Raw genomic sequence first — 25033 nt, 5'->3', positions numbered from 1 at the left:
ATTTGAGTCCACCTGTGGTAAATTCAATTGATTGGACATGATTTGGAAAGGCACACACCTGTCTATGTAAGGTCTCATAGCTGACAATGCATATCAGAGCAAAAACCAAGCCAAGAGGTCGAAGGAACTGCCTGCAGAGCTCAGAGACAGGATTGTGTCGAGGCACAGATCTGGGGAAGCCTACAAAAAAAATCTCTGCTGCATTGAAGGTTCCCAAGAGCACAGTGGCCTCCATAATTCTTAAATGGAAGAAGTTTGGAACAACCAGGACTCTTCCTAGAGCTGGCCGCCCGGCCAAACTGAGCAATCGGGGGAGAAGGGCCTTGGTAATAGAGGTGACCAAGAACCCGATGGTCACTCTGGCTGAGATCCAGAGATCCTGTGTGGAGATGGGAGAAACTTCCAGAAGGACAACCATCACTGCAACACTTGACCGATCTGGGCTTTATGGCAGAGTGGCCAGACGGAAGCCTCTCAGTGAAGACACATTTTTAATCCTGTTTTAATCAGAAGAAAATCTGAAATAGATTATGAAATATCTGAAATATTTCACTTTGTCGTTACTTTGTAATTACATTACATTAATTACATTACATTACTTTGTCACATTCTCTTTGTCATTATGGGGTATTGAGTGTCAATTGATGAGGGGAAAAAAAATGAATTTAAACGATTTCAGCATGAGGCTGCAACATAAAATGTGAAAAAAGTGAAGGGGTCTGAATACTTTCTGAATGCACTGTATAAATGGACGTCGTGAGCTGCATACTTTGTACTGTCATACTGCGCCAATCTCTGCAATGTCTGCATGTAGTCAACAGGTTGTAGTCGCACAGGCAACAAGTTTGGGCAGCCCCTCGAGCGAGGCAACTGATGGTTCCATCGGTCATAACTCAAGCCAGATGGTGAATGGAACACAATGCCCAAAAAGATTCAAATATACTGGTCTGGGGTTCGAAACATTCTCAACATTGCATGACCAGGATGGAAGCAATAGTGAGGTTAGTCTGTTAATCTGACAAGTGCACGTTTCCTGCAATGATTAGGTCCAACATTATCATGTTGGGCTGTACAATTAAGAGATTAAACTAGAACGGCACTCAGTAGAGAGCAAACCTCCACCTGGTTGGCCATCATCACTCGATGATAAAGAATCGTTTAAAGAATTCCACTAGCCGAATCCGGATCTTCACCAAAATCTAACCATTTCCTCCTCGTCACATACAATGCATCTCTGCCAAATTTCGTCCGAATCCGTCCACAACTTTGAGATATTTTGTTCACAAACAGTCAGGGGTGAAAACATAACCTCCATCCACCTTTGGTGGTAGAGGTAATGAAATGAAGGCCGATGAGCATGTTAACTGCCATGAGAACTCAGTTGCAGCTGACAGTGCAGGTGTCCAAGCAACCCTAATTCAAACGCACTCTTAAACCCCGAAGCTTGACAGTCAAACCGGAAACCTTTCATGTTTGAAATCTATTAAGGTCGGTCGGCATTCAGCTCACCTGACTCAAGCTGGAGACCACATGTGGTCCCTTGGAGCTACCTAATGCTAGGTACGTGCCACAGTAACCCTTTGCAGGCTGGACAAGCACCGGCGCCAGCCACGAGAGGGGACGGTGTCCGACACGTGCCTTATTTGCCTGGGAAACAGACAGGTGGACATCGTCACACTGTTGCTTTCGGCCGTATCCCAATCTATGGCAAAGTTAGTCGGAACATAGTCATGGCTGCGAGGTTCGGATGGGCAGTTTTGGATCACCTGTGACGTTGTGTTGAAGTTGAGCATCTCACTGTTAAGCAGGATCCCAGACTGGGTCATTATGCAGCTTCCAAAGGCAGTGTTCAGGGAGCTGCAGATAAGACATTGAATGAGTAAACGGACTGGATGACAACCATCAAAACTTCCATCGGACATGAAAATTCAGTTTCAAACTATTGGAATTTAATCAGGAAAACAAAAATGCCCTGAACTATACGCCATTCCAGTTCAGGATTCCTTATCAGACTCTGTGATAAAACACGACAGGTCCTCAAATTTACCTCGACATCGTCACCATAAAATTATCTGGTCCCATCACCACCACCTGGCTCGCCTCCTTGCCCGAATATATTGGCTGGAACAGTCCGTAATGGTCTTCGTCAAATGTCTGGCTTTCATCAATTTCTGCTTGAAGCCGAGCTGCTCGAGCTTTGCTGTTGGGACACGCAGCCAGAGGGGGTAAGCACCAAACCCTTAACCAGCACCACCACATGGATAATAATAATAATAATAATAATAATAATAACAATAATTCATTTATTTTGTATAGCGCTTTTCAAGAAGCCCAAAGGCGATTTGACAGAGTGGAAAACATAATGCATAACAATACATGAAAACAACAATTGCAAAAAGACAAGAATCAATAGGGAAATATTTAAAGCAAAAGGAGGGAGAAGGAGAGGAGATAGTCAGGGGTTAGATGCTGTGGGTTGAATGTTGAATGCAGTGTTGAACAGGTGGGTCTTGAGTGATGTTTTGAATGTGGTGAGTGAGGAGGAGTCTCTGATGGTGTGAGGTAGCGAGTTCCAGAGGGTGGGAGCAGCGATGGAGAAGGCCCTGTCCCCCCAGGATCTGAATTTGGTCCGGATGGAGGGGGTCAGGAGGTTGGTACCAGCAGAGCGGAGGTTGCGGGTGGGAGTGTGTCTGGAGAGGAGGTCAGCCAGGTAGGATGGGGCCAGGTTATGGAGGGCTTTGTATGTCAAGAGGAGGATTTTGTACTGGATTCTCTGGGGGATGGGGAGCCAGTGAAGCTTGTAAAGGACGGGGGTGATGTGGTCACGGGTCCGGGAATGGGTGAGTAGACGGGCAGCGGAGTTCTGAATGTATTGGAGTTTATTGGTGATTTTTTAGGGTGAACCATAGAGGAGGCTATTGCAGTAGTCCAGACGGGAGGTGATGAAGGCGTGGATGAGGGTTTCTGCAGCCGTGGAGGAGAGGGATGAGCGGAGACGGGCAATGTTTTTCAGGTGAAAGAAGGCTGACTTTGTGATCTGTTTAGTGTATTTGTCGAAGGAGAGGGTTTGGTCAAAGATGACGCCAATATTCCGGATGAGAGGGGAGGTGGATACTGGGATACCGTCGATGTTGAGGGCAAAGTTATGGGTGGATTTTGTGAGCGTTTTTGGGCCAATGATGATTATTTCAGATTTATCACAGTTAAGCTTGAGGAAGTTGATTTGAAGCCAGGATTTTATTTCAGTGATGGTTCGTCAGGATAGAGTGGGTGTCGGTGGAGACGGACTTGGTGGAGATGAAAAGCTGGATGTCATCGGCGAAGCAGTGGAATTGGAGACCATGACGGCGGATTAAGTGACCGAGGGGGGACAGGTAAAGGATGAAGAGGAGGGGGCCAAGAACTGAACCTTGGGGGAGGGGAGCAGTGGGGGATTTGCAGTTATTGATGGAGATGAACTGGCGTCTGTCAGAGAGGTATGATTTAATCCAAGAGAGGGCAGTGCCGGTAACGTTAAAGGTGCATTCAAGTCGGGTGAGGAGGATGGTGTGATCGATGGTGTCAAAGGCAGCGAGGAGGTCGAGGAGGACGAGAATGTTGAGGTTGTCAGCGTCAGAGGAGAGGAGAAGGTTGTTGGTGATTTTGAGGAGAGCAGTTTCAGTCCTATGGTTGGAGCGGAATCCGGATTGGAATGTTTCATACAGGTTATTGGCAGAGAGGTGATGTTTGAGTTGAGTGGCTACAGCACGTTCCAAAACTTGACAGAAAGGGTAGGTTGGAGATGGGTCTGAAGTTGTTTAGGGTGTCAGGGTTTAGACCAGGTTTTTTTTAGAATGGGGGTAACAGCAGCAATTTTGAGGGAAGGTGGGACGATGCCTGTAGACAGGGAGGAGTTTATTGTTGCAATGATAAGTGGAGAGAGAGCAGGGAGGGAGGCCTTGACAAAGCTGGAGGGGATGGGGTCAAGAGTGCAGGTGGCAGTTTTCATTCCTATGAGGAGTTCAGAGAGGTCAGTAGGGGAGATTGGGGAGAACCGAGACAGGGGATGGCAGGACAAGGGGGGGCAGGTGGTTGGAGGGGGAAGCGGGTGCGGCGGTGGTCAAGCTGTTGTAGATGTTGTCAATTTTGCGTTGGAAGAAAGAGAGGAAGGAGATGCAGTTGTCTACTGTGAATGACTGGGTGGTGGTGTTCAGGGGGCGGAGGAGTTTGTTTATTGTCGAGAAGAGTGCTTTTGGGTTTCCGGAGCCAGAGTGGATAATTTGAGAGTAGTAGGCGGAGCGGGCGCGGGAGAGGGCATCTTTGTAGTGTTGTAGGTGGTCCTTGTACTTGTCGGCCTGGGAGTGAACTGTGAGACCCGTTTTATTGCGGAGTCTTTCAAGTTGGCGAGCACGAGTTTTCATCAGGCGGAGTTCAGGGGTAAACCAGGGAGCAGAATGGGTGAAAGAAACTGTTTTGGTTTTTACAGGCGCAAGCTGGTCAAGGCAGGAGGAGAGAGTGTGGTTGTAGTAGTCAGTGAGGTCGGAAGGGGTGTGGAGGTCAATGAAGGGAGAAGTGGACATTTTTTCAGAGAGGGTGGATGAGAATGAGGTAGGTGAAAGAGCGTTTAGCTTACGGAAGGTGATAGTGCGATAATGTCTTGGTGTTGGGGTGGGGATGTTGATGGTCATAGTGATAGCTAAGTGGTCAGAGAGGGTGAGGTCGGAGCCAGAGAGATGGTGCAAATTTAATCCAATGGAGCAGACAAGGTCCAAAATGTGACCACGGATATGGGTAGGAAAGTCGACATGATGAGTGAGGTTAAAGCAGGTGAGTAAATCAGTGAAGTCAGTGGTTATTGTGGAGTCAGTGGAGTCCATGTGGATGTTGAAATCACCAAGGAGGAGGATTGAGGGGGGGAGGCTGGGTCAGAAAGTAGGAGAAGTCAGACAGGAATGATGGGTGTGGCTTGGGAGGGCGGTAGACGACAGCCATGACTGCGTGCGACCAGAGAGTTTAAAAGCCAGGTGTTCAAATGATGAGGATGAGGTGATGGGGATGAGGCTGGTCCTGATGTCTTGACGGTGGATAACGGCAATTCCACCACCTCGGCCCCCCGAGCGTGGTTTATTGACGTAGGAATATCCATTGGGTGTGGTGAGGTTGAGCGTGTAGTAGTCCAGAGGTTGTTGCCAGGTTTCGGTGAGACAGAGAAAGTCCAGTTTGTTGCCCAGGATGAGGCATTTGTTGTTGAGGGACCGGGTGTTGAACAGGGTGAGCTTGATGTTGTTTTGAACAGCAGGGATGAATTCAGGTGATTTAGCCAGGGTTCGTAGGCAGGAGGTGCGATCGTGTGCGTTGCTGTGACCAGGTGCGCTGGGACGAAGAGTGAGTGCGCTGAGCCGACCAGAGGACGGGGATGGAGTGACCTGATTGCAAATAAACAAACTTACGACCGGAGCCACGGTGAATGTACCTGGGTCGTCGGAGGAGTCCATTTGATTTGATGGCAGAGATGCATGATGGGGTGGAGCGGGTATTGAGCAGAAGGAGCCTTGCGGCGGAGTACCGCAGAGCCATGCCAGGCAGGAGCGGAGAGACGAGACGAGGCCAAGGTTGAGGAGGTGAAACAATGGTCCCAACCCACGAGAGCGGGCCCGAGGAAACGAAGGAGCCAGGTAGATGAAGCCAGGAGCAGAGTCGGGACCAAGCAGAGGGCAGGCAGGAGCAAAGAGACGATCACGAGGCCAAGGTTGATCACGGCGAAGCGGCAAATGCAGCGGCAATCGGCCGCCGCCGCTACAAATCTAGATCACGGCGGGAAACCGCCACCAAACCGCTGCGATGGTCACAACCCACGAGAGCGCACCCGAGGAAACAGCGAGCAGGCGAAGGAGCCGGGCAGGCGAAGCAGGGAGCAGAGCCGGGGCTATGCAGAGGGCAGACTCAATGGCCAAAAAATCCGCACGACCACCAAAAAAGCAAGCACCTGACAGTGGCCCGGTCGAAGAAGCGGCGAGCATGTGACGCCTGCGTCCTCTTCATACCGGACCGGAAGCGGAACCAGTACAATGACACAGTGACAGCAGTACCACCCTAACCCACAGTGACAAATCATAAGAGGCATGATGTAGAGCAAGCTGTACGTGTGCATGCCATTCTCCTCATATTAGTTACACAAGCTCCGAAAATAAAAATTAATTGCGTTCAGAAATTCGAATTTACAACAGAATTACAAAAACATTTCAAATTCATTCCCAAGCAGAAATTTGTAGTTATACAAAGGAAAGCTGCTCATGAGAAAACACACGTCGACTCGATGTGAACATTTTGCACAAGACGAGCTGCACGTGTGTCCGTTCCAAAATGTGTGTTGTGACAATATAATGCCTGTTGGGTTTTCATGTCTTCCTGGTGCTCTACACCGAAGGCAGGTTCAGTGCTGCCAAAGCAGTCCTATGGCAAGTATTACACTGGGTGGATTGCCTTTGCCTTCCCAGCAGTTAGATTTGAGGAGGGTGTGGCCGTGCCGTTGGCTGAGGGTGTGGCTGTGCTGCAGATGCAATGCCCTCTGCTGGTTAGGGCAAGAATTTGTAATTTGTTCAGGGTGCAGCGGATAGTTCGCCTCTTCTACACAAACTACACCATTGGATATTTAACGTCCACCGACTACTGCTAGCCGACAAGGACACCCAGTTTGACTGTTTATCGTCAGGAATTGAACCAAGCCGAGACAGCTGAGAGATGAATGCATCTTGAGCCACCTTTCCATGGGTGAAGTACAAAAGGCAAATAACACACTATGTACGGCAGAGTGTAAAATGCAGTTGGTCCCCTACCTGGTCATGTTCTGCACAAGTTCATCCACCAATGGGGTATCTGTGGGGTCACCAAGGTTACTCCCTTGAGCAAGTGCAAACTTCAATGCCTGCAGGTAGAGAGACAAGTTGGCAAACAATCTCACGAGTCGAAAAATGCAGCTTTTGACATATCAATGAGCTGAATTGAAAAATTTCCATTTATGATCATTTGCTTAATGTGATGGAATTATACCAATATAAACAAGAAAGAGCAATCAGATTACAGACCCTCGCCAGGATGTTTGTGTTTTATAAGGCTTTTGTGTTAAAAACAAATATGGCGGCCGAACCACATGACCTACAACGTCTTTTTCTTTTTTTCCTCCACAAATTTATCCCTAGATGACATCTTGATCTGACGAAGTTTTGGACTTGTCGAATTATGACGTCATCATGGAGGGACCTATATCATTAACATATATTATTCCCCATGAAGAGTTCTTTACAATGAGCCATGTCTCAATTTTTTCTATGGAGCGCTTTCGGAGATATATAGGTGCAAAGTTTTTCGGTTTTTCCAAGAAGGCGTTCATACCACGTGACCTATGACGTCATAATTATCATTAAAAAATTCTCCAGGAGGTGCACATATTGTGAAAATTTCCTTTCAAGCAGACCAATGGTTGCAGAGAAAATCATATTTATTCTGAAAATCATATTTATTCTATAAACATTATCATATTTAATTGCAGAGATTACCTGATATGCAAATATTCTTGAAATTAAGTTGATCGGATGAAAATTGTCAATTTTTGAAATCTGGCCTATGTTGACATTTTGGCTTATGTTGACCTCAAAAATAGTTGGAGGTTGAATTCAGTTCACTGATATGCATATAGTCTTCAAATTGTAAGTTATTCGAATGAAAATTGACAATTTTAGAAATTTGGCCTATGTCGACCTTTTAGCCAATGTTGATCTGCAAAATAGTTGGTGGATGAATTCAGTTCGCTGACATGTAAATCCTATTCAAATTTGAAGTCAATCGAATGAAAATTGAGGATTTTAGAAACTTCTAAAAAGTGGTTGACCTTTTGGCCTATACTACTACTACTACAACAACAACAACAACAACAACAACAACAACAACAACAACAACAACAACAACAACAACAACATGCATTTTAAGGCCATTTTCCTTGCAAGAGCAGGGGTTAGCCTTGCGGTCCCCATGACAATCTTCTCCATTTTGCCCTATTTTCTGCATCTCTCCTTGTTAACCCCCTTGCCCGCATTTCTTCTTCCACCATCTTTAGACAAGTCTTTCTTGGTCTTCCCCGTCCTCTACTTCCTTCTACATTCATTTCCATCACTCTTCTCAACCAGTCACTTTCATCCTTCAACACATGACCAAACCATCTCAACCTGTTCCTCTTCACAGCATCAATCACAGGCTCTATTCCCATCATCTTTCGCAATTCATCATTTGTCTTCCTCTCTCTCAACGATACTCCGCACATCCACCGAACCATTCGCATTTCCACCTTTTCCAGCCTTCATTGCTGCTCTACATTCATGACCCACGTCTCGCTCCCATAAATCACAACACTTCTCACACATGCAGCATACACCTTTCCCTTCAGCTTTAACGACACTCCCCTCATCAGCACGCCACTCAGTTCCCGAAACTTCTTCCATGCACATCTCACTCGAGCAACCGTTGCCGAGTCTGATCCACCTTCTCCATTCAGCATGTCTCCGAGGTAGCAAAATGTTTTCACACCTTCCAGCTTCACGCCGTCTCCAAGATCCAACTCAACATTTCCTCCATCTGCAGCTCCTTCTGTGCACACCTTACATTTGAATGTAGCTGCCACACTGGTTAATGACCCTCTCAGACCACTACATTTTTGATGAACCCACTCAGCGCACATTGTATGGAGTTCACTCCGACACCCTTCCTGCACACAGCACATGGCCACTTCCCAGTTCTTTCCACCTCACCACATGCTTTACCACTTGCCATCACCTTCGTCTTTCCGATATTCACCTTCAGACCTTTTGTCTCCATGCATTCCTTCCACTTGTTCATCTTTTCCTTCAGTCCATCCATACTTTCCGCAATCAACACCAGATCATCTGCATACAACAACTCCCACGGTAAACCCTCCTTTACGTTCTGAGCCAGCACCTCCATCACAGCTACAAATAGTAGTGGACTTAGTACCGACCCCTGATGCACTCCCACCTTCACCTCAAACTCACCACTGTTCCCGTCCTTTGTCCTTACAGCTGTGCGCGCTCTTTTGTACATTGCCATCACAACTCTGATCAACCATTCCTCCACTTCTAACTTCCTCAATGCCCATGTCAATACTTCGCGTGGAACCCTATCGAATGCTTTCTCCAGATCAACAAACCCAAGAAACAACTTCTTCCTTTTCTCCATGTACTTCTCCTGCAACTGCCTCACAATAAAGAGCGCGTCTGTCGTTCCTCTTCCTGGCATAAATCCAAACTGCATTTCGTCGATCTTCACCTTCTTACTTATTTATCCTCCTCTCCAACACCCTTTCCAATACCTTCATTCCATGCTCCAATAACTTTATCGCTCGGTACGAGCCACACTCCAGAGGGTCACCTTTCCCCTTGTATAGAGGGACGAGGGTACTCAGTTCCCAATCCACTGGAATGCCAAAAAGTCAACATTTTCTAATTTCTAAAATCCAAATTTTTCATCTGATTGACTTGAAATTTGAATGGGATAAAAATCCCATTCAAATTTCAAGTCAATCAGATGAAAATTTTGGATTTTAGAAATTAGAAAATGTTGACTTTTTGGCCTATGTTTATCTCCAAAATAGTTGGTGGTTGAATTAAGTTAGCTGATATGAAAATCCTATTCAAATTAAAAGTCAATCGGATTAAAATTTAGGATTCTAGAAATTTGAAAAAAGTGGTTGACCTTTTGACCTCAAAAATATGTAGGATTTTGTCAGACCAAGAACCCAAACATTTGGTGAAGTTTCGTGAAGATCTGCTTAAAATTGTGACCTGTAGGCAAGTACAAGTGACCAGACACGCACACACACCAGAGTGATCAACATACTTGTAAAAAAAAAAAATTTGCCAAGAAACAAACGGACTCAAATGCAATAAATACCCTCTCCTCTGGCGAGGGAAACTAGAACAGCAATCAGTATAAAGCATACCTCCATCAGCCTGAACAGTTTACGTTTTGTATCCCACTGATAGACCGGATCTGGATCCAGATCTGAGCCAAAATCTAATCGACTTGTTCTCGTCACCAAACCAACTCATCCACCAAGTTGTCACAAGTCATCCACAAACCTTTAGAAATATCACGCTCCATACCGTTTTCGGTACATATCATGCTACCTTCGTTGGTGGAGGTAAATAAAGAGCTGATACTCTAAGTCTTCAACCCTTTGGGTGGTGTGAGGAATAGATCTGTAATATTAAACCTATAAATGGCAATTTCATGATTCTTCAGCTGATTGATAAGTCAAAAGCTGCATTTTTCTTCTCGTATGAAATACGATAGCCCCATCCCATTTCTCCCTCCGCCCCGCTGTTGGTGTTTCCCCCCTTCTGCTGTTCCTTTTGTTTTGTTATGTCCTGATCCATTCTGTGTTTTAGCTCTTGCACAAGCCTCGACTAAGTAAGTATACAAAAAAAACCTGAATCTTGAATGAGTTCTTTGAAACGGACCTTTGCGTACACAGAACAAGTTACCGAGATGGTTGCCATGACAACATAATTCAGCCAATCACCACCGTGATTTAATCAGGTCTAGATAAAGTCACAGGAATAGATATGTGCAATACAACAACAGGCATTTTAAGGCCATTTTCCCTGCTAGAGCGGGGGTTAGCCTTGCGGTCCCCATGACAATATGAAAGCCAAATGTTCAACGGTTTTTGAAATATCGCGTACACAAAGTTACATGGATGGATGTTGCCTGTAATCTGTTCTACCTCGATAAGAAGATGTGCCGTCAGATTCCCATCAGAAGAAGCACTCAGATTGAAACGCTCCAGGATGTTGAGTGTGGAGAGCAGCATGGCACCAGCATGAGGTGCAGGGGCTGTGAGGAGCAGGTTCCCTATAAATACACAACCGGTGATAAGATCATGTGCTGTGGACACGAGATCAAGAGAAGCACAAGACCACAAATTAAGGCTTACAGGAATATTCGCAGCCTTAAAGTCCACCACACAGCGGGTCGTTGCAACTTCAGAAGTAATTAACTCCATTTACATGTCGCTGTCCGACATGTACCAACGTCTATCCACTAATCCCAACTCTGTCTTCCTCATATGTGGCGATTTCAATTGTCATGCCAGCTGGCTGGGTGTGGGTACCTCTCTCACCAGCCATGGCACCTCTGCGACTCACTGGGACCGACACCCTGTCAATTTCCCGACCTGAATCTCAGTCAGAGAATCTTTTCTTCTTGACTTGTTTAAGACCAACTTCCCTGCAAATGTCTGCTGTTCTTCTGCTCCAATCGGTTCATCTGATCATTTGCTTGTTAAACTGGACATCTCTCTGGCCGTTCTCAGAGAGCCTCCTCAGCGCCGACGAGTCTGGCATTTTCCTCAGGCCGACTGGCACGGTCTTCAAGCAGCAATCAAACATCTGGACTGGTCTCCTATCTCTACGGCCTCTGACATCAACCAATCCTGGGAATTCTTCCAAAACTCAAACCTGTCTCCCTCCTCCAAATCCTGGTGGCATCTGGTGAAGTCCGTTTCTGGTGTTTGTTCCCCCTCCATCCCCTCCCTTACCTCAAGCAGCTACACAGCTGACATGTGACAAAGCCGAATGCCTCAACTCTGTGTTTGCCTCAAAATCTCGTCCCGAACCCATCTCTCTTTGTACCCACCTTACCCAGTCGGACCCAGCTGCTCCTGGACTATTTGTCCTTCTCTCCTGACAAGGTGGAGACGTTTTTGTCAAAGCGCGACTCAGATTCTGCAACTGGACCAGATGGCATCAGCCCACGGGTCCTAAAATCCTGCTCTGCCGCCCAATCACACCCTCTCTCTCTTCTCTTCACCCTCTCTTTTGCTCAAGGTCATCTGCCATCTACTTGGAAATCAGCCAACATTACCGCTTTACAAAAAAAAGGTGCAACAAGTCAGGAGACGATGATTCACGAGCGAGTGGTATTCAACGACAAAGGACGGACTATAACCGAAACAGGCCCGGACAGGCCAGACCTGGAAATGTCAAAATGAAGGTTACTGACCTTGGAATGAGATAGAAAATAATGTATAATCAGTTATGAGGTTAGCTAGCTACACAATACCGAAAATTCGGTGCGATTCCGACAACTTTGAAGGTTTGACCTTTGTGACCTTCAAAGGTCAAAGGTCGAGGATTCTGAAATTTGTTAGAAAACTTGTATTTCATTATGTAACATTATGTAATGTTTCATAAGATAATGTACAACATTTCACCCTATCAGGAAGCGAACAATGTAATAAAACCATCAAAAAAAATCGACTTTTCTAAATTTTGTGACCTTGTGACCTTGCCCTTGGGGCGAAAATGAAAATTCGAGCTCCGTGGGGCTAGACACATGGCATTGACCTAACCAAATATCGAAACCCCTGTCAGATTCCACAAAAACCCCTCGGAGAAGATGTAGCTTGAAATCGATTACCCCCTAAAAAGACATCTTTTTCGGGCGTGGCTCCGCCCACACAACAACAACATGCATTTTAAGGCCATTTTCCCTGCTAGAGCGGGGGTTAGCTGTTTAGCTGTTAGCTGCTGTTTAGCTGTTAGCTGCTGTTTAGCTGTTAGCTGCTGTTTAGAGCAGTTAGGTTAGTTTGTGTGGCTCCGCCCACAATGGGCACAATACGCTCACTCTACGCATGACAACTAGATCATGATATCAACCTCCCACCCAAGTTTCAACAAGATCGAATGATATCATTGGGCAGTTATGCTGCAGAAAGACAGACACACACACACACAGACAGACGCACACACATGACGAATATGGTGGTCAATTGATAACTCGTGAACCAAAAACAGAGCAATCATCCTGCTTCCAATAATCATCAAGGTCATGGAATCCATCATCACTTCTGATATTAAATCCTTCCTCTTCTCCAATGGCTTGATCTCTGATCATCAATTCGGATTCAGATCAGGCCACTCTACTCTGGACATGCTGCTTCTGCTGTCTCAACAATGGATGGAGGTCCTGAACAATCAACAGCAAACAGGAAATCAGAGCCGGATTATCTCTTGACATATCTCGTGCCTTCAATATTGTCTGGGACCCCGCCCTGCTCACCAAAGTTTCCTCTTATGGTATCCATGGGATTCTCCATGCAATGGCTCGTGGACTTCCTCTTCTGTCGTAGTCAATGTGTGGCTCTAAATGGAATTCTCTCATCTCCCCTTCCTGTCCAGGCTGGAGTTCCTCAAGGCAGTGTTCTGGGCCCTGTGCTTGTTCTGATCTACATTAATGATCTCTCCGACTCTGGAAAACCTCTCTATCTTTTTGCTGATGACTCCACCCTCTGCAGCTCCATATCTCAACCCTCAGATCGACAGGCAGCAGCCTCTTCACTCTGCAGTTCTAGATAAAATCACAAACTGGTCAAACAAGTGGAACATGTCTTTCAATCCTGACAAATCTCACACTCACTTTGTCTCTCCGAAAAAGTCTGGAAAACCCTCCCATCTACTTCCTCAACAATCCTCTTGAAGAAGTTCTGTCACTTAAGCTTTTGGGTCTCACTATCTGCCATGATACTTCCTGGGAAAAAAACCACATTTACAAGCTGGCCTCGATAGCCAGACACCGACTGGGCATCCTACGTCGTGCGAAGTCCTTGCTTGGCACTACTCACCACATGCAATGCTTTAATCCACAGCTGGATGGAGTACTGCTCTCCCCTCTGGGCTGGTGCTCCTGCCTCACACCTAGCTCGGCTTCACATTCTAGAAACGAAAGCTTTCAGAATCATTGGTATCTCCCGCGATGAAGCAGATTCTGAGGGCCTTGCACTCGCTCACCACAGTCAGGTTGGTTGGTTGGTGGTCTTTGCCTTCTACCAACTCTTCTCCAGCCTTGCACCCCCAACTCTGTCTGTGCTCTGTCCCCCCAAATATTCCTGCAGGAAGCACAAGATCTGCCAGCAACCCTCTTCTGGTGAAACTGCCAAAATCGAGACGCTCTGCTCACCTTCACTCTTTCATTCCTCTTTTCCCGCCTCTGGAACAAACTCCCACTCCTCCCTCCATATTTTCAAAACAGCTGTTCACCACCATGTCTTATCTTCCTCCATCCAAAACGTTGATCTTTTCTACCCCCGTTAATGCACAGCAAATCCACCTCATTCAAATTCCGTTTTCTTTCTTGAAAGTCCTTGCAGTGTCCATCTAGTTCATCCCACAGACGCCATCCCAGCCCTTTCCCTTCCACAGATCTCCCGACGTCCTTGTGCACTGTTGTGCTTCCCTCTCTCTCTCCCGCTCCATTTATTATATGTTCTGTGTGTTAGCTCTTACACGAGTCTCCACTTAGCATACTATATATATGCATTGCAAGTATGATAATCATCACACCACAAGTTGCAGCAAAATAAGCATTTGGGAAGGATATTATATGGGGTTCAAATTTCTCTCTCAATTGAAAATCAATGTTGGAGAAAGATACAAGAGTTTTTCAAAAATCTCAAGGCCTGCTTTTGGGGGCTTTGAGCCCAATGCAAGCGATGGGACAGTACGTTTGTACAATAAAACATAAAACGTGGCCTTATCCAATCCAGGCAAAGTGCACCTACAATCGTGTTTGAAATATTTAAAAGGTACAATAATATCCTCAAGCCAAAAATATGGTAATACTTGTAGGGGCAGGCCAAGACTCAGGCTGTACCAGAAAGGCACCAACCAGGTGCAAATCTACTTAACGTTGCAGCAAACAGCGAGCTCATTTCATCAACAGGAGAAAAATGGGGTGTTGGGTGAAAATGGTGGTGAAAGAAGAAAAATGGGGTGAAAATGGTGACCGTTGTTGGCGGGTGAGATGCGATGCCAAAATGGTGGGTGGCATGTCACATGTTTCTCACGACTGTACAAGTCACATCTACACAATTCCCATAATCCCTTTATAAAATAGGGGAAATCTGCCATCCCTGGGAGCTCACCTGGTAGAATAAACAGTATACTACACTGACTAAAGGTATTTTAAACCAACTTCAACGGTTGCTAGAAGACATGTCAGCATGTAATTGTAGAATCATACCAACATAATCATAAGACTTTAAACAAAAACAACAACAAAAAACAACTTTGGGGGGTGGGCAACCCCCCTGCACCTTCAACCTCCCTTAGACCCCTCTTTTAATGCCGTGAACAAACAAGTTGCAACATACCAAATATTATTTGTGGCAAGTTTGGTCACAATCCCATCAGCACTCAGCAGTTTTAGAGAAGAAATTGCAAGTGTTTACACTCGACTTGACTGATGACTAATGGACAACGTGCTATCACACAAACTCCCCAGAACTACTTTCCAGGTAACCTAAAAAGGGAACGTCTCCACAATATAAACAATATACCAAAGGTTTCTTTCATCAATCTTCCACAATTACTAACACACTGCCTGGAAAGAAAGACACATGGATGGAGGGATGTACACACAATACAAGGACTCTGACGCAAACGGGCTGCTGGGTAAAAAGGCCACTTTCATTTTGGCCTGTTCACGTGCGACATCGTACCTTGGTAGGATGATGTTATGGGGGCTTGCACCAGCACGGTATAATTGAAATCTTCAATAGCCATCTTTCCTGTGCTCTCAATCTGCAGCACACAAGTCATCATCATCATCCAGAAAAGCTGAACCATCCACTGGCTTTCAATAACACTTTGGTATGACACATACATTTTGGACTGTTACATATTTATGTGAATGTATGTGAATTACCATTCAGGTCTTTGCTTATCCATGTGTAGTAGATTAAGGGTTGTTGTAGTTGGAGGGTCAGGAGCCCTTCTGAAAAGTGTCCGGAAACGGAAGTGACCGGAAACGGAAGAGGAAAAGACACGAGGAAGAAAAGCGACGAGTATTCTTCTTCCTCGCCCGTTCCGACAAAAGGTGGGATTGATATTGAGCCGTGTGGAAAAGCGGCGTTCCCGAGCCCGTCTGGCGAGAGGAGTTACCGGGACGGATACCTGCCCGGTGGACGTCAAACTGTCGTGTGGCCGTGCACCGACCCAGCGTCTGGCACCGTTCGCGACACCGTCTAAAAAAGACGCGTACGGGTTGCACGTTGGGGCCTAACATGCGTTGCAAGCGGCGTGGGGCTTTTGGCTTGCTTTCCCGTACCCGCTTCGCGTGGCCACGAGGGGCTGCAGCCGGGTGCCTGGTAAGATACCTGCCCGGTGGAAACACGTCCACCCGGGGTTCGTTCAACCGCCCGAGTGCGGCGACGCCGACCATCATCTTGGTCAGGAGGGGCCCAGAGACATTGTGCGGGACCGATACCAAAAGGGGGTCGTGAGTACCAACGGGGACACACATATAAGATGGCCATCTTAATCATATAGGGAATTGATTGTGGATTGGGAATTGTTGATGGTTGTTTGTTGTTGATTGCTCGGGGAATATATCCGTGATTGTATCCTTGAAATTGTATGATATCCTTACCCTGGAAATATATCATTGAACATCAGTTTCTCTTGGGTGGAATTCATAGGGATTGCGTTGCGAAAGCGCATATATAATACTACTTTCTGGCGAAGGTCCTCTCACGGTCCGGGGGTCACCGAGACCAGGTAGTCACCGAGGGGACCACGTAACAGAATTGGGGGCTCGTCCAAAGTACGATTTGCGGATTCGCAATTGGGTCTACGTCCGGGATCTAAAATTGTATAAAATAATAAAATAATATTTTTATTAATTAAAATTTATTAAGTAAGTATTAATTGGAAAATTTTTGGGGGAAATTGGGGTAAAGTCTTGGGTGAAGGTTAACAGGTGTTAACGATAGTCACCATGGCGTTTGTGGCACAGAACTTTGCGGTAACACCGAGTGAGGCACAGTTCCGAGCGTTACTAAAGTCGGACCTCTTGAAATTGGCCAAACATTTTAACTTGGAGGTCCGAACTAATTTGAGGAAGGCAGAGTTGCAGGCCACGGTGATACAATCTATGGTGGGATTAGGAACATGGGACGAGTTAGCCTGGGAGTGGCTACCCGAAGAACCAGAAGATGTTGAGCTCCGGAAACTGGAGTTGCAATTACGGAGCCAGGAACGGATTAAAGAAGAAGAAAGGAAAGCAGAAAAGGAAAGAGCAGAAGAAGAAAGGAAAGCAGAAAAGGAAAGAGCAGAAGAAGAAAGGAAAGCAGAAAAGGAAAGAAAAGAAGAGGAAAGGAAAGCAGAAAAGGAAAGAGCAGAAGAAGAAAGGAAAGCAGAAGAGAGGAGAGAAGAGAAACAAGCAGAGGAGAGGAGAGCTGCAAGGGAACTCGAAGCAGAGGAGAGAAAAGCAGAAAGGGAATTAAAGGAACGTGACATGGAGCTTCGGCAGGAAATTAAATTCAAGGAGCTGGAGTTAATGAGAGAACGGGGAGAGGCACCACCCTTGCTGACGGGGTCGACACCTAACCAGAAAACCTGGGATGTGGGCAGACATGTGAGGCTGGTTCCACCGTTCAGTGAAAAGGAAGTCGCGAAATTTTTTCCACACTTTGAGAAAGTGGCTCGACAATTAAACTGGCCGGAGGAGGCCTGGACCATACTAGTGCAAAGTGTGCTGGTGGGAAAAGCTCAAGAGATTTATTCGGCGCTACCAATGGACCAATGTGCAGATTATGAGGTACTGAAGAAACACATCCTCAAAGCCTATGAGTTGGTTCCGGAAGCTTACAGGCAAAAATTCAGGAATGCCAGGAAGAGGGAGAGTGAGACCCATGTGGAGTTTGCCAGAGTGAAAGAAAACATGTTTGATCAGTGGTGTGAGTCAAAAGGAGTCGGGAAAGACTTCGAAACATTGCGTGACTTGATCCTGGTGGAGGAATTCCAGCAGTGTGTCCACGAGGACATCAAAGTGTACCTGCAGGAAAAGAAAGTACCAAAGTTGTGGGACGCAGCCACCATGGCAGATGATTATGCCTTAACCCACCGAATAGGGGTCCACAAACTTAACTCCTCGCCTAGATCTCCGCAGGGGAGGTGGGGAACAGCAGGTGCGGAGAACGACCATACATGGCGGCGGCCTCGAGAGGATTATGGGGACAACGCGGATACCCCACCTGTTCGAAATCAGAGGGATGCGGGCCCAAGACAAACTTATAGTTCGGGGGGCCCGAGGCAGACCACGAGTTTTTCCTCCGGGCCTACTTGTGCTTGTTGCAAGAAACCTGGACACGATGTCCAGTTGTTACCGCATAAAAAGGGAAGACCCAGAGCGGAGCCCGACTATTACGACTCCAAATGCAATGGCCATTGTGAGAAATCGCCATCAAAAGGGTTACCAACCATTTATTTCAGAGGGGTTTGTGTCACGGGATGGAGCCTCGACTAACCGGAGACCGGTTAGGATATTGAGGGACACAGGGGCACATCAATCTTTAATGCTTGAAGGCATTTTGCCATGGTCCGAGGAGACGGCAACGGGGGATAGTGTTCGTTTACAGGGGATCGGGGGCGGTGTTAGTGCTCCACTTCATGTCATCCATTTGGAGTCCGATTTGGTGTCAGGACCGGTCACCGTCGGTTTACAAGCCACGCTTCCTGTAGAGGGTGTATCTGTGGTTATCGGGAATGATTTGGCCGGGGGTCAAGTTTATGGTAACCTGAGGGTTGGTAAAGAGCCCAGCAGGGAAAATAACACCACACCAGCTCGGGATGGCGACAAAAGTGCCAAGTTATTTGTAGGGGGACTGAACTTCAAAACAGAGGAAGAAGTTCTGACCTCTGTCTTCAACAGATATGGGCCGCTGGTGGAAGTGCGGTTGGTAAGAGACAGGGAAACGCAACAGTCAAGAGGGTTCGGCTTTGTCACGTTTGCCAGCACAAAAGACGCCAGAGAGGCAGAGAAGAATTGGAATGGCAAGGATTTGGAGGGTCGGACCATAACAGTAGGGAAGGCATTTCGTAGGCGTCGAGAGGTCTACAGGAGAGGACAACTGGGCGGTAGTTTTGGTGGTGGCCGCAATCAATATTATTATGGAGGCTCCCTGAGTTACGGCAGCTCCCGAAGGAAGGATTGTCAAAGTAGTGGCCGAGAAGGAGACCGCTATTCATGGGACTACAGGGACAAGTGGTCCCACCATAATTATTAGGGAAGTTCTGAGAAGTTGAAGCACTGAATGCGGCGGAGCCGCCGAGCCAAGATTCCTACACGGATTAACCGTGAACGCCGTTCCTAAAGGCGTCCATGTAGTGAACTTTCCTGCACGGACTAACCGTGAACTCCACGTTCCTAAAGGCATCCATGTAGTGAATACTCGGCTTGGCCTCCCGGAAAAAGGTGCTATCGAGTTGCTTAACTTTGGATCTTTGATCAACCCCTTTACCTTCATTCACAAGAAACTGACGGTCAAAGTCAGAGGGTCATGAGATGGAGTTTGGCTTGGCAGGGGTCCAACGGGAAATTGAACATGTAAAGGGCAGGGACAATGTCGTTGCTGGTGCTTAGTCCAGAGTGAGTAATCTGGGGGGGGTTGTGGTGAAATTTTGGTTGCTTTCTTTTTAAGTGATAACTGTGCCCGGGGGGAACTGATAATGTGGGGGGGGTTGAGTTATCTGGTTTGTTTCTCCAAATTGGCCGGCAAAGAAAGTTTTCGCTGGGTTCAAACTTTCTTTCTTGAAGGGGGGGAGTGTTACATATTTATGTGAATGTATGTGAATTACCATTCAGGTCTTTGCTTATCCATGTGTAGTAGATTAAGGGTTGTTGTGGTTGGAGGGTCAGGAGCCCTTCTGAAAAGTGTCCGGAAACGGAAGTGACCGGAAACGGAAGAGGAAAAGACACGAGGAAGAAAAGCGACGAGTATTCTTCTTCCTCGCCCGCTCCGACAAAAGGTGGGATTGATATTGAGCCGTGTGGAAAAGCGGCGTTCCCGAGCCCGTCTGGCGAGAGGAGTTACCGGGACGGATACCTGCCCGGTGGACGTCAAACTGTCGTGTGGCCGTGCACCGACCCAGCGTCTGGCACCGTTCGCGACACCGTCTAAAAAAGACGCGTACGGGTCGCACGTTGGGGCCTAACACGCGTTGCAAGCGGCGTGGGGCTTTTGGCTTGCTTTCCCGTACCCGCTTCGCGTGGCCACGAGGGGCTGCAGCCGGGTGCCTGGTACGATACCTGCCCGGTGGAAACACGTCCACCCGGGGTTCGTTCAACCGCCCGAGTGCGGCGACGCCGACCATCATCTTGGTCAGGAGGGGCCCAGAGACATTGTGCGGGACCGATACCAAAAGGGGGTCGTGAGTACCAACGGGGACACACATATAAGATGGCCATCTTAATCATATAGGGAATTGATTGTGGATTGGGAATTGTTGATGGTTGTTTGTTGTTGATTGCTCGGGGAATATATCCGTGATTGTATCCTTGAAATTGTATGATATCCTTACCCTGGAAATATATCATTGAACATCAGTTTCTCTTGGGTGGAATTCATAGGGATTGCGTTGCGAAAGCGCATATATAATACTACTTTCTGGCGAAGGTCCTCTCACGGTCCGGGGGTCACCGAGACCAGGTAGTCACCGAGGGGACCACGTAACAATACGAAGCCCGTTTCGGCACCCCCATCATACCCACCATCTCCTGCGTGAGGTTGCTGTTGTAGAAGGCATCTGGCCCACGACGAGCAATTTCCTCCATGAGGTCGGCCAAGTCCTTCCTGTATGCCAATTCCCCGGCCTGGAGGAGACGCCCGTTCGGTTGAAAGACATCTTTCATTTTCTGGCTCATGTCTCCGCAAGGCAGGGATTTCAGCGCTGTCGCTATGGAAGAACCAGGGCGTGGGGGAAATTTGCGGCGTATGCGAGGCTCACGAGTGTCATGTGTTGATGAGAGCTATAAAATAAGCCATGGTGAATCGGTGGCTTATAATGAAAATGGAATATATTGCCTATAGCAACACTGCAGTACATACCAAACTCGGATGTGACGTTGAAGCCTTCTTTAGCAACTTTCGCCGCAGCAGTCACAACATCTGACCAGGGCATTCTGGGAAAGCAAATGCGAAAACATATTCGGCCAAAGAATGTCATGAAATTGATAAAATAGGTTCATTCCAGCTTGATAACCCTGGTGTTGGGCTAGCGGCTAGGGTGCCAGCTTAGGATCCTCGGATCCTGGGTTCGAATCCCGGTCGATCGCTGAATTAACGCCAGGGGGGTTGACTCAGCCTGTCATCCTTCCGAGGTCGGCTAATTGAGGACCAGTTCACTGGTAATTCCCTGTTTGTCGTTAAAGGCGGCAAAAAGGGTTGGCGTCAGGAAGGGGCATCCGGCCGTAAAACATTGCTTCAAAAAGGGGACCGAAAAACAACAACAACCACGGTTCCCGAAAAAGGCCAACCCCCGCTTGCGGGGAAAAATGGCCTCTAAAGGTGGTTATTTTTTTTTGTTTATTCCAGCTCCGATTTACAAATTAGTCTCGACATTAAGCCCAATATCAAAATCGCAATTGTATTATAGTTATCGTACTACTTTTGTATGTAGCACATAGCGGAGAGTTTGCATCAATTGGACGTGCCGCTGATGCGGTGCCCCCAAGAGGTTACGGCAGAAATTTGTTCAGGGTGCAGACGATAATTTGCCTACCCTCCGCAAAGGACACCGTGGGATGTTTCGCCTCCACCATCTAATGCTATCATATGGGACACCCAGCTTAACGTCCATCCGAGGGACAGCACACATTAATGTGTCGCCCTGCATGTGAAACACCAGGATGACAGCTTACAGCTAGGCCAGGATTTAAACCAAAGTTAGAGATGTTAATGCGCGTACCTCCATGTACAGTTGATGTAGACACTGACAAAGATTTGGGGGGTTTTTGGGGGGTTTTTTTTTCAAGAAAAAGGTACAAACAACCATCAAATATCACACCAAGCACTGCCCTACTGAATTTGATTAAAACAGGAAAGAGCATACATACTATGCCCTCAGGATAAGTCTGCTCTTTCCAGTTTGATTAGACTGACTGACAGAGGCTGTAGAGACGAATGAACGAAAAGTCACACACAAATAATTTGAAAATAGCACAGATGTGTTACATAAAGAAGTTAATTTGATTTTTGTTTTCATTTCAGGTTGTAAGAATCTCTGGAATTTCAACCAGAAATTGGAAAATTGAGGATGGTGCATGGACAGGTGAGCATCAGGCATTCATTGTTGAGTAGGATTTCATGAAGGTGCACTATTTTAGCACAAGGAAAATTCAGATATGTTGAAGTTTGTGAATCTTCCAATTGAGTGTGTATGTGTTTATATCTCCATATGTGGGTTTCAGAAGGTGGAGCAGACCCTCATCAGGTCTACATTTCAGTAAAGGATCTAAATTCATGGGCCAAGTTGCGTTCTCAATTTTGTTTCAAGGGATTTTTTGAAGATTGTCACTGAGCCCCGGACAGCCTCCAACTGTAGTTCGTTTGTGGTAATGTTTCCAGGGATGGTTTGGAAGATCTTCGTAAGTTACTTATATCCTTGTATCACAATTTTCAACGATTGCTCTTTGTTTACATTTCTACGAGTTTTCTGAAACAGGGAAATTGAAATTTTTGTAGACGTCCCAGTGAATTACTCCACATACATTGTTGTGCCTTTATGTGTACAGTACAGCTGTTCTGACTTTTTTTTCTTTTTTTTTTTACCTTTACTTTACATCCCGATATGACTCGTGCTTTCTGTTTCTACCTTGCAGAACCTACACTTGTCTGATTGACTGAGTCGCGTCATCTTCTTAAAGCCATTCGTGTAGTGTCCTGGGTCTTGGGCATTTATTTTGTCCCCCGTCGCACCACGGAGCGAAAGGGGGACTATGGTTTTCCCCTCCGTCCGTGTGTCCGTCCGTCCGTGCGTAAGCGAAGGACCGCATTCGAATTTGGTGTGGGTGCAACCCACGTCAAAATCCAAGATGGCCGCCGCCATGTATGTCTGATGCCATGTATGTCAACCTTGAGCTGAATATCTTGAAAAATAAGCGAAGTACCAACTTCTAATCTGGTGTGTGGGTGTATCTCGGCACAAGGAAGAAAGCTATTGAAAATTGGGTCGCCACGTCAAAATCCAAGATGGCCGCCACCATATATATGTCTGAACCTTGTGAGCGAAATATCTTGAAAAATAAGCGAAGTACCAACTTCTAATCTGGTGTTTGGGTGTATCTAGGCAGAAGGAAGAACGCTATTGAAAATCGGGTCGCCACGTCAAAATCCCAGATGGCCGCCTTGCGTCTTCCACTTTGTCAACTCGCATCACTTCACCGACGGGGGACCTAGGCGTAACGCTTGTTATGATTCGTTCTCCGTCCTAGTTGAGCTGACCCCTTCTTGAAGTAACCCTTCTTAGCCATTCCTTGTCTATCCCCAACCTGTCCAACTCTTTACATTTCCGTGCTCTGTCTTTCTCCTAGTTGTCACTATATATATCTGTTGATATTTCATCCTTTATTTTACTTTTGTTTTGTTTTTTTTTGCAATGGTTGGGGCTGTATTTGTTGCCGTTTCAGTTTTGTGCATGACATCTTCCAGTTGCACCTGTTTTTGGAAGTTTTTTTGCAAGGTGTGCGAGAGATACCTTTTCTGGTTTGTGTGTTCATGCTTGTATACAAATTGTATTAGGGGGTCTGTTGAGCTTTTCACGTACTCTGCTGATCCCACAGTCGTCGCTCTATGCACTTGATTGAGTTCCATCAGGCCACCACCTCCTTTCTTCAGCAGGTACATTCTTGGGATGCACTAATTTTTGTAGAACATCGTGACGAGTTTCCTTCTTTTGATATCGTTTTTTTTTTGTTTTTTTTTCCACTTGTGGCCAGCTTACTTTTCCACAGGTATAGTGAAACATTGGTACTGCTAGTGGGTTTATGGCTTCGATTTTTTTTCTTTGTGAGAGATGTTTTCAGGACCAGCCTCATTCTACGTAGGTATTCTTTGGTAATTGGCTTGCACATTTGTGACATTTTGTGGCCCTCTTCTACTCCAAGGAATTTGTAAGATGCTTTGTTGTCTAGCTCCTGTAGTTTGTTGTATTTAGGTCGATTTTTGTGTTTTCCCTTTTTGTTGTTTACCTTGCATGAGTGGGCACTTGGCACACTTATCTAGGTCAAATTCCATTTGGATGTTGTCAGAGTATCGTTTTACCAAGTTCAGTTCTACCAATTTTTCGTTGTTCATTGCAAAGAGTTTTAAATCATCCATGTACAGTAGGTCACCTTTCTTGTTTTTGGATGTTATTTTATTGGATGCACACAGATACACCCTAACCTCATGTAAATTAGAGTGTATCCATGACCTTGTTCATTGATGAGGTTTCTTGGCGGATCTAGAGCAAGGCAAAGCAGAATGGGGGGTGGGGGGAGGCTATTGTGTGTGTGTGTGTGTGTGTGTGTGTGTGTGTGTGTGTGTGTGTGTGTGTGTGTGTGTGTGTGTGTGTGTGTGTGTGTGTGTGTGTGTGTGTGTGTGTGTGTGTGTGTGTGTGTGTCAGGCCTGGGTATTTCAGATCTCATCGGTAACCGTTTTTCGGTTCCGCGATTTAAGTTTATGGGAACCGATGGGAAACAAAATTCCGGTTCCGTGCCCACACCTAATGGTAAACGATTTTTTTTTCCTTTAGAATTTGTAAAACAAAACATTTGCAAGACAAAATTAAAAATGTAGTCTCCAATAATAAATCCTGTTTAAAATGTCAATGATATTGTATTTATTTATTATTTATGGACTATTGTTGTAAACTATTTATCAATCTTTATGTTTTAATATCTATATAATAATAGCGTAAGGACTCGACTTTGTTATCTCTTTTACGCCGCACCCAGTGACCCGATGCCCACGGCACTAATGCATTTACTGTCTACGAACCGTGCGTGCTCTTTGTTTATCACGTACAGCCAGACTCGAAAAATCTGAATTAGTCGACTTTGGGGCCCAAAAGCATCCGATTAACGGCCGATACGACGCCATCTTTCGACGCCATCGTATTGGCGTCTGCTGGGCGAAGGCGATGCGAGCCGTCCACTGATTGGACAG

The 25033-nt window shown here is 46.3% G+C and overlaps 1 protein-coding gene across 5 annotated transcripts in view; it reads right to left on the bottom strand.

Annotated features, from left to right (window-relative positions):
- Positions 1–25033, bottom strand: part of GGT7 (gamma-glutamyltransferase 7) — a 50712-nt gene that overhangs the window by 14819 nt on the left and 10860 nt on the right. For 4 of the 5 annotated variants that reach the window (XM_068108416.2, XM_068108417.2, XM_078773094.1 and 1 more), the window contains exons 7-14: positions 20936–21009; positions 20599–20783; positions 15548–15629; positions 10775–10902; positions 6816–6904; positions 2048–2200; positions 1767–1857; positions 1510–1647 (exon numbers count right to left, since the gene is read on the bottom strand). In XM_068108416.2, the coding sequence (XP_067964517.2) occupies positions 1510–1647; positions 1767–1857; positions 2048–2200; positions 6816–6904; positions 10775–10902; positions 15548–15629; positions 20599–20783; positions 20936–21009 (940 nt within the window). The remainder of the gene's footprint in view (positions 1–1509; positions 1648–1766; positions 1858–2047; positions 2201–6815; positions 6905–10774; positions 10903–15547; positions 15630–20598; positions 20784–20935; positions 21010–25033) is intronic. The other variant, XM_078773095.1, reaches the window with a different exon arrangement.

Source organism: Myxine glutinosa, chromosome 2 (genome assembly GCF_964187855.1).
Source record: "Myxine glutinosa chromosome 2, kmMyxGlut1.1, whole genome shotgun sequence".
Lineage (NCBI taxonomy): Eukaryota > Metazoa > Chordata > Myxini > Myxiniformes > Myxinidae > Myxine > Myxine glutinosa.
This window is presented reverse-complemented; position numbering and strand designations above follow the sequence as displayed.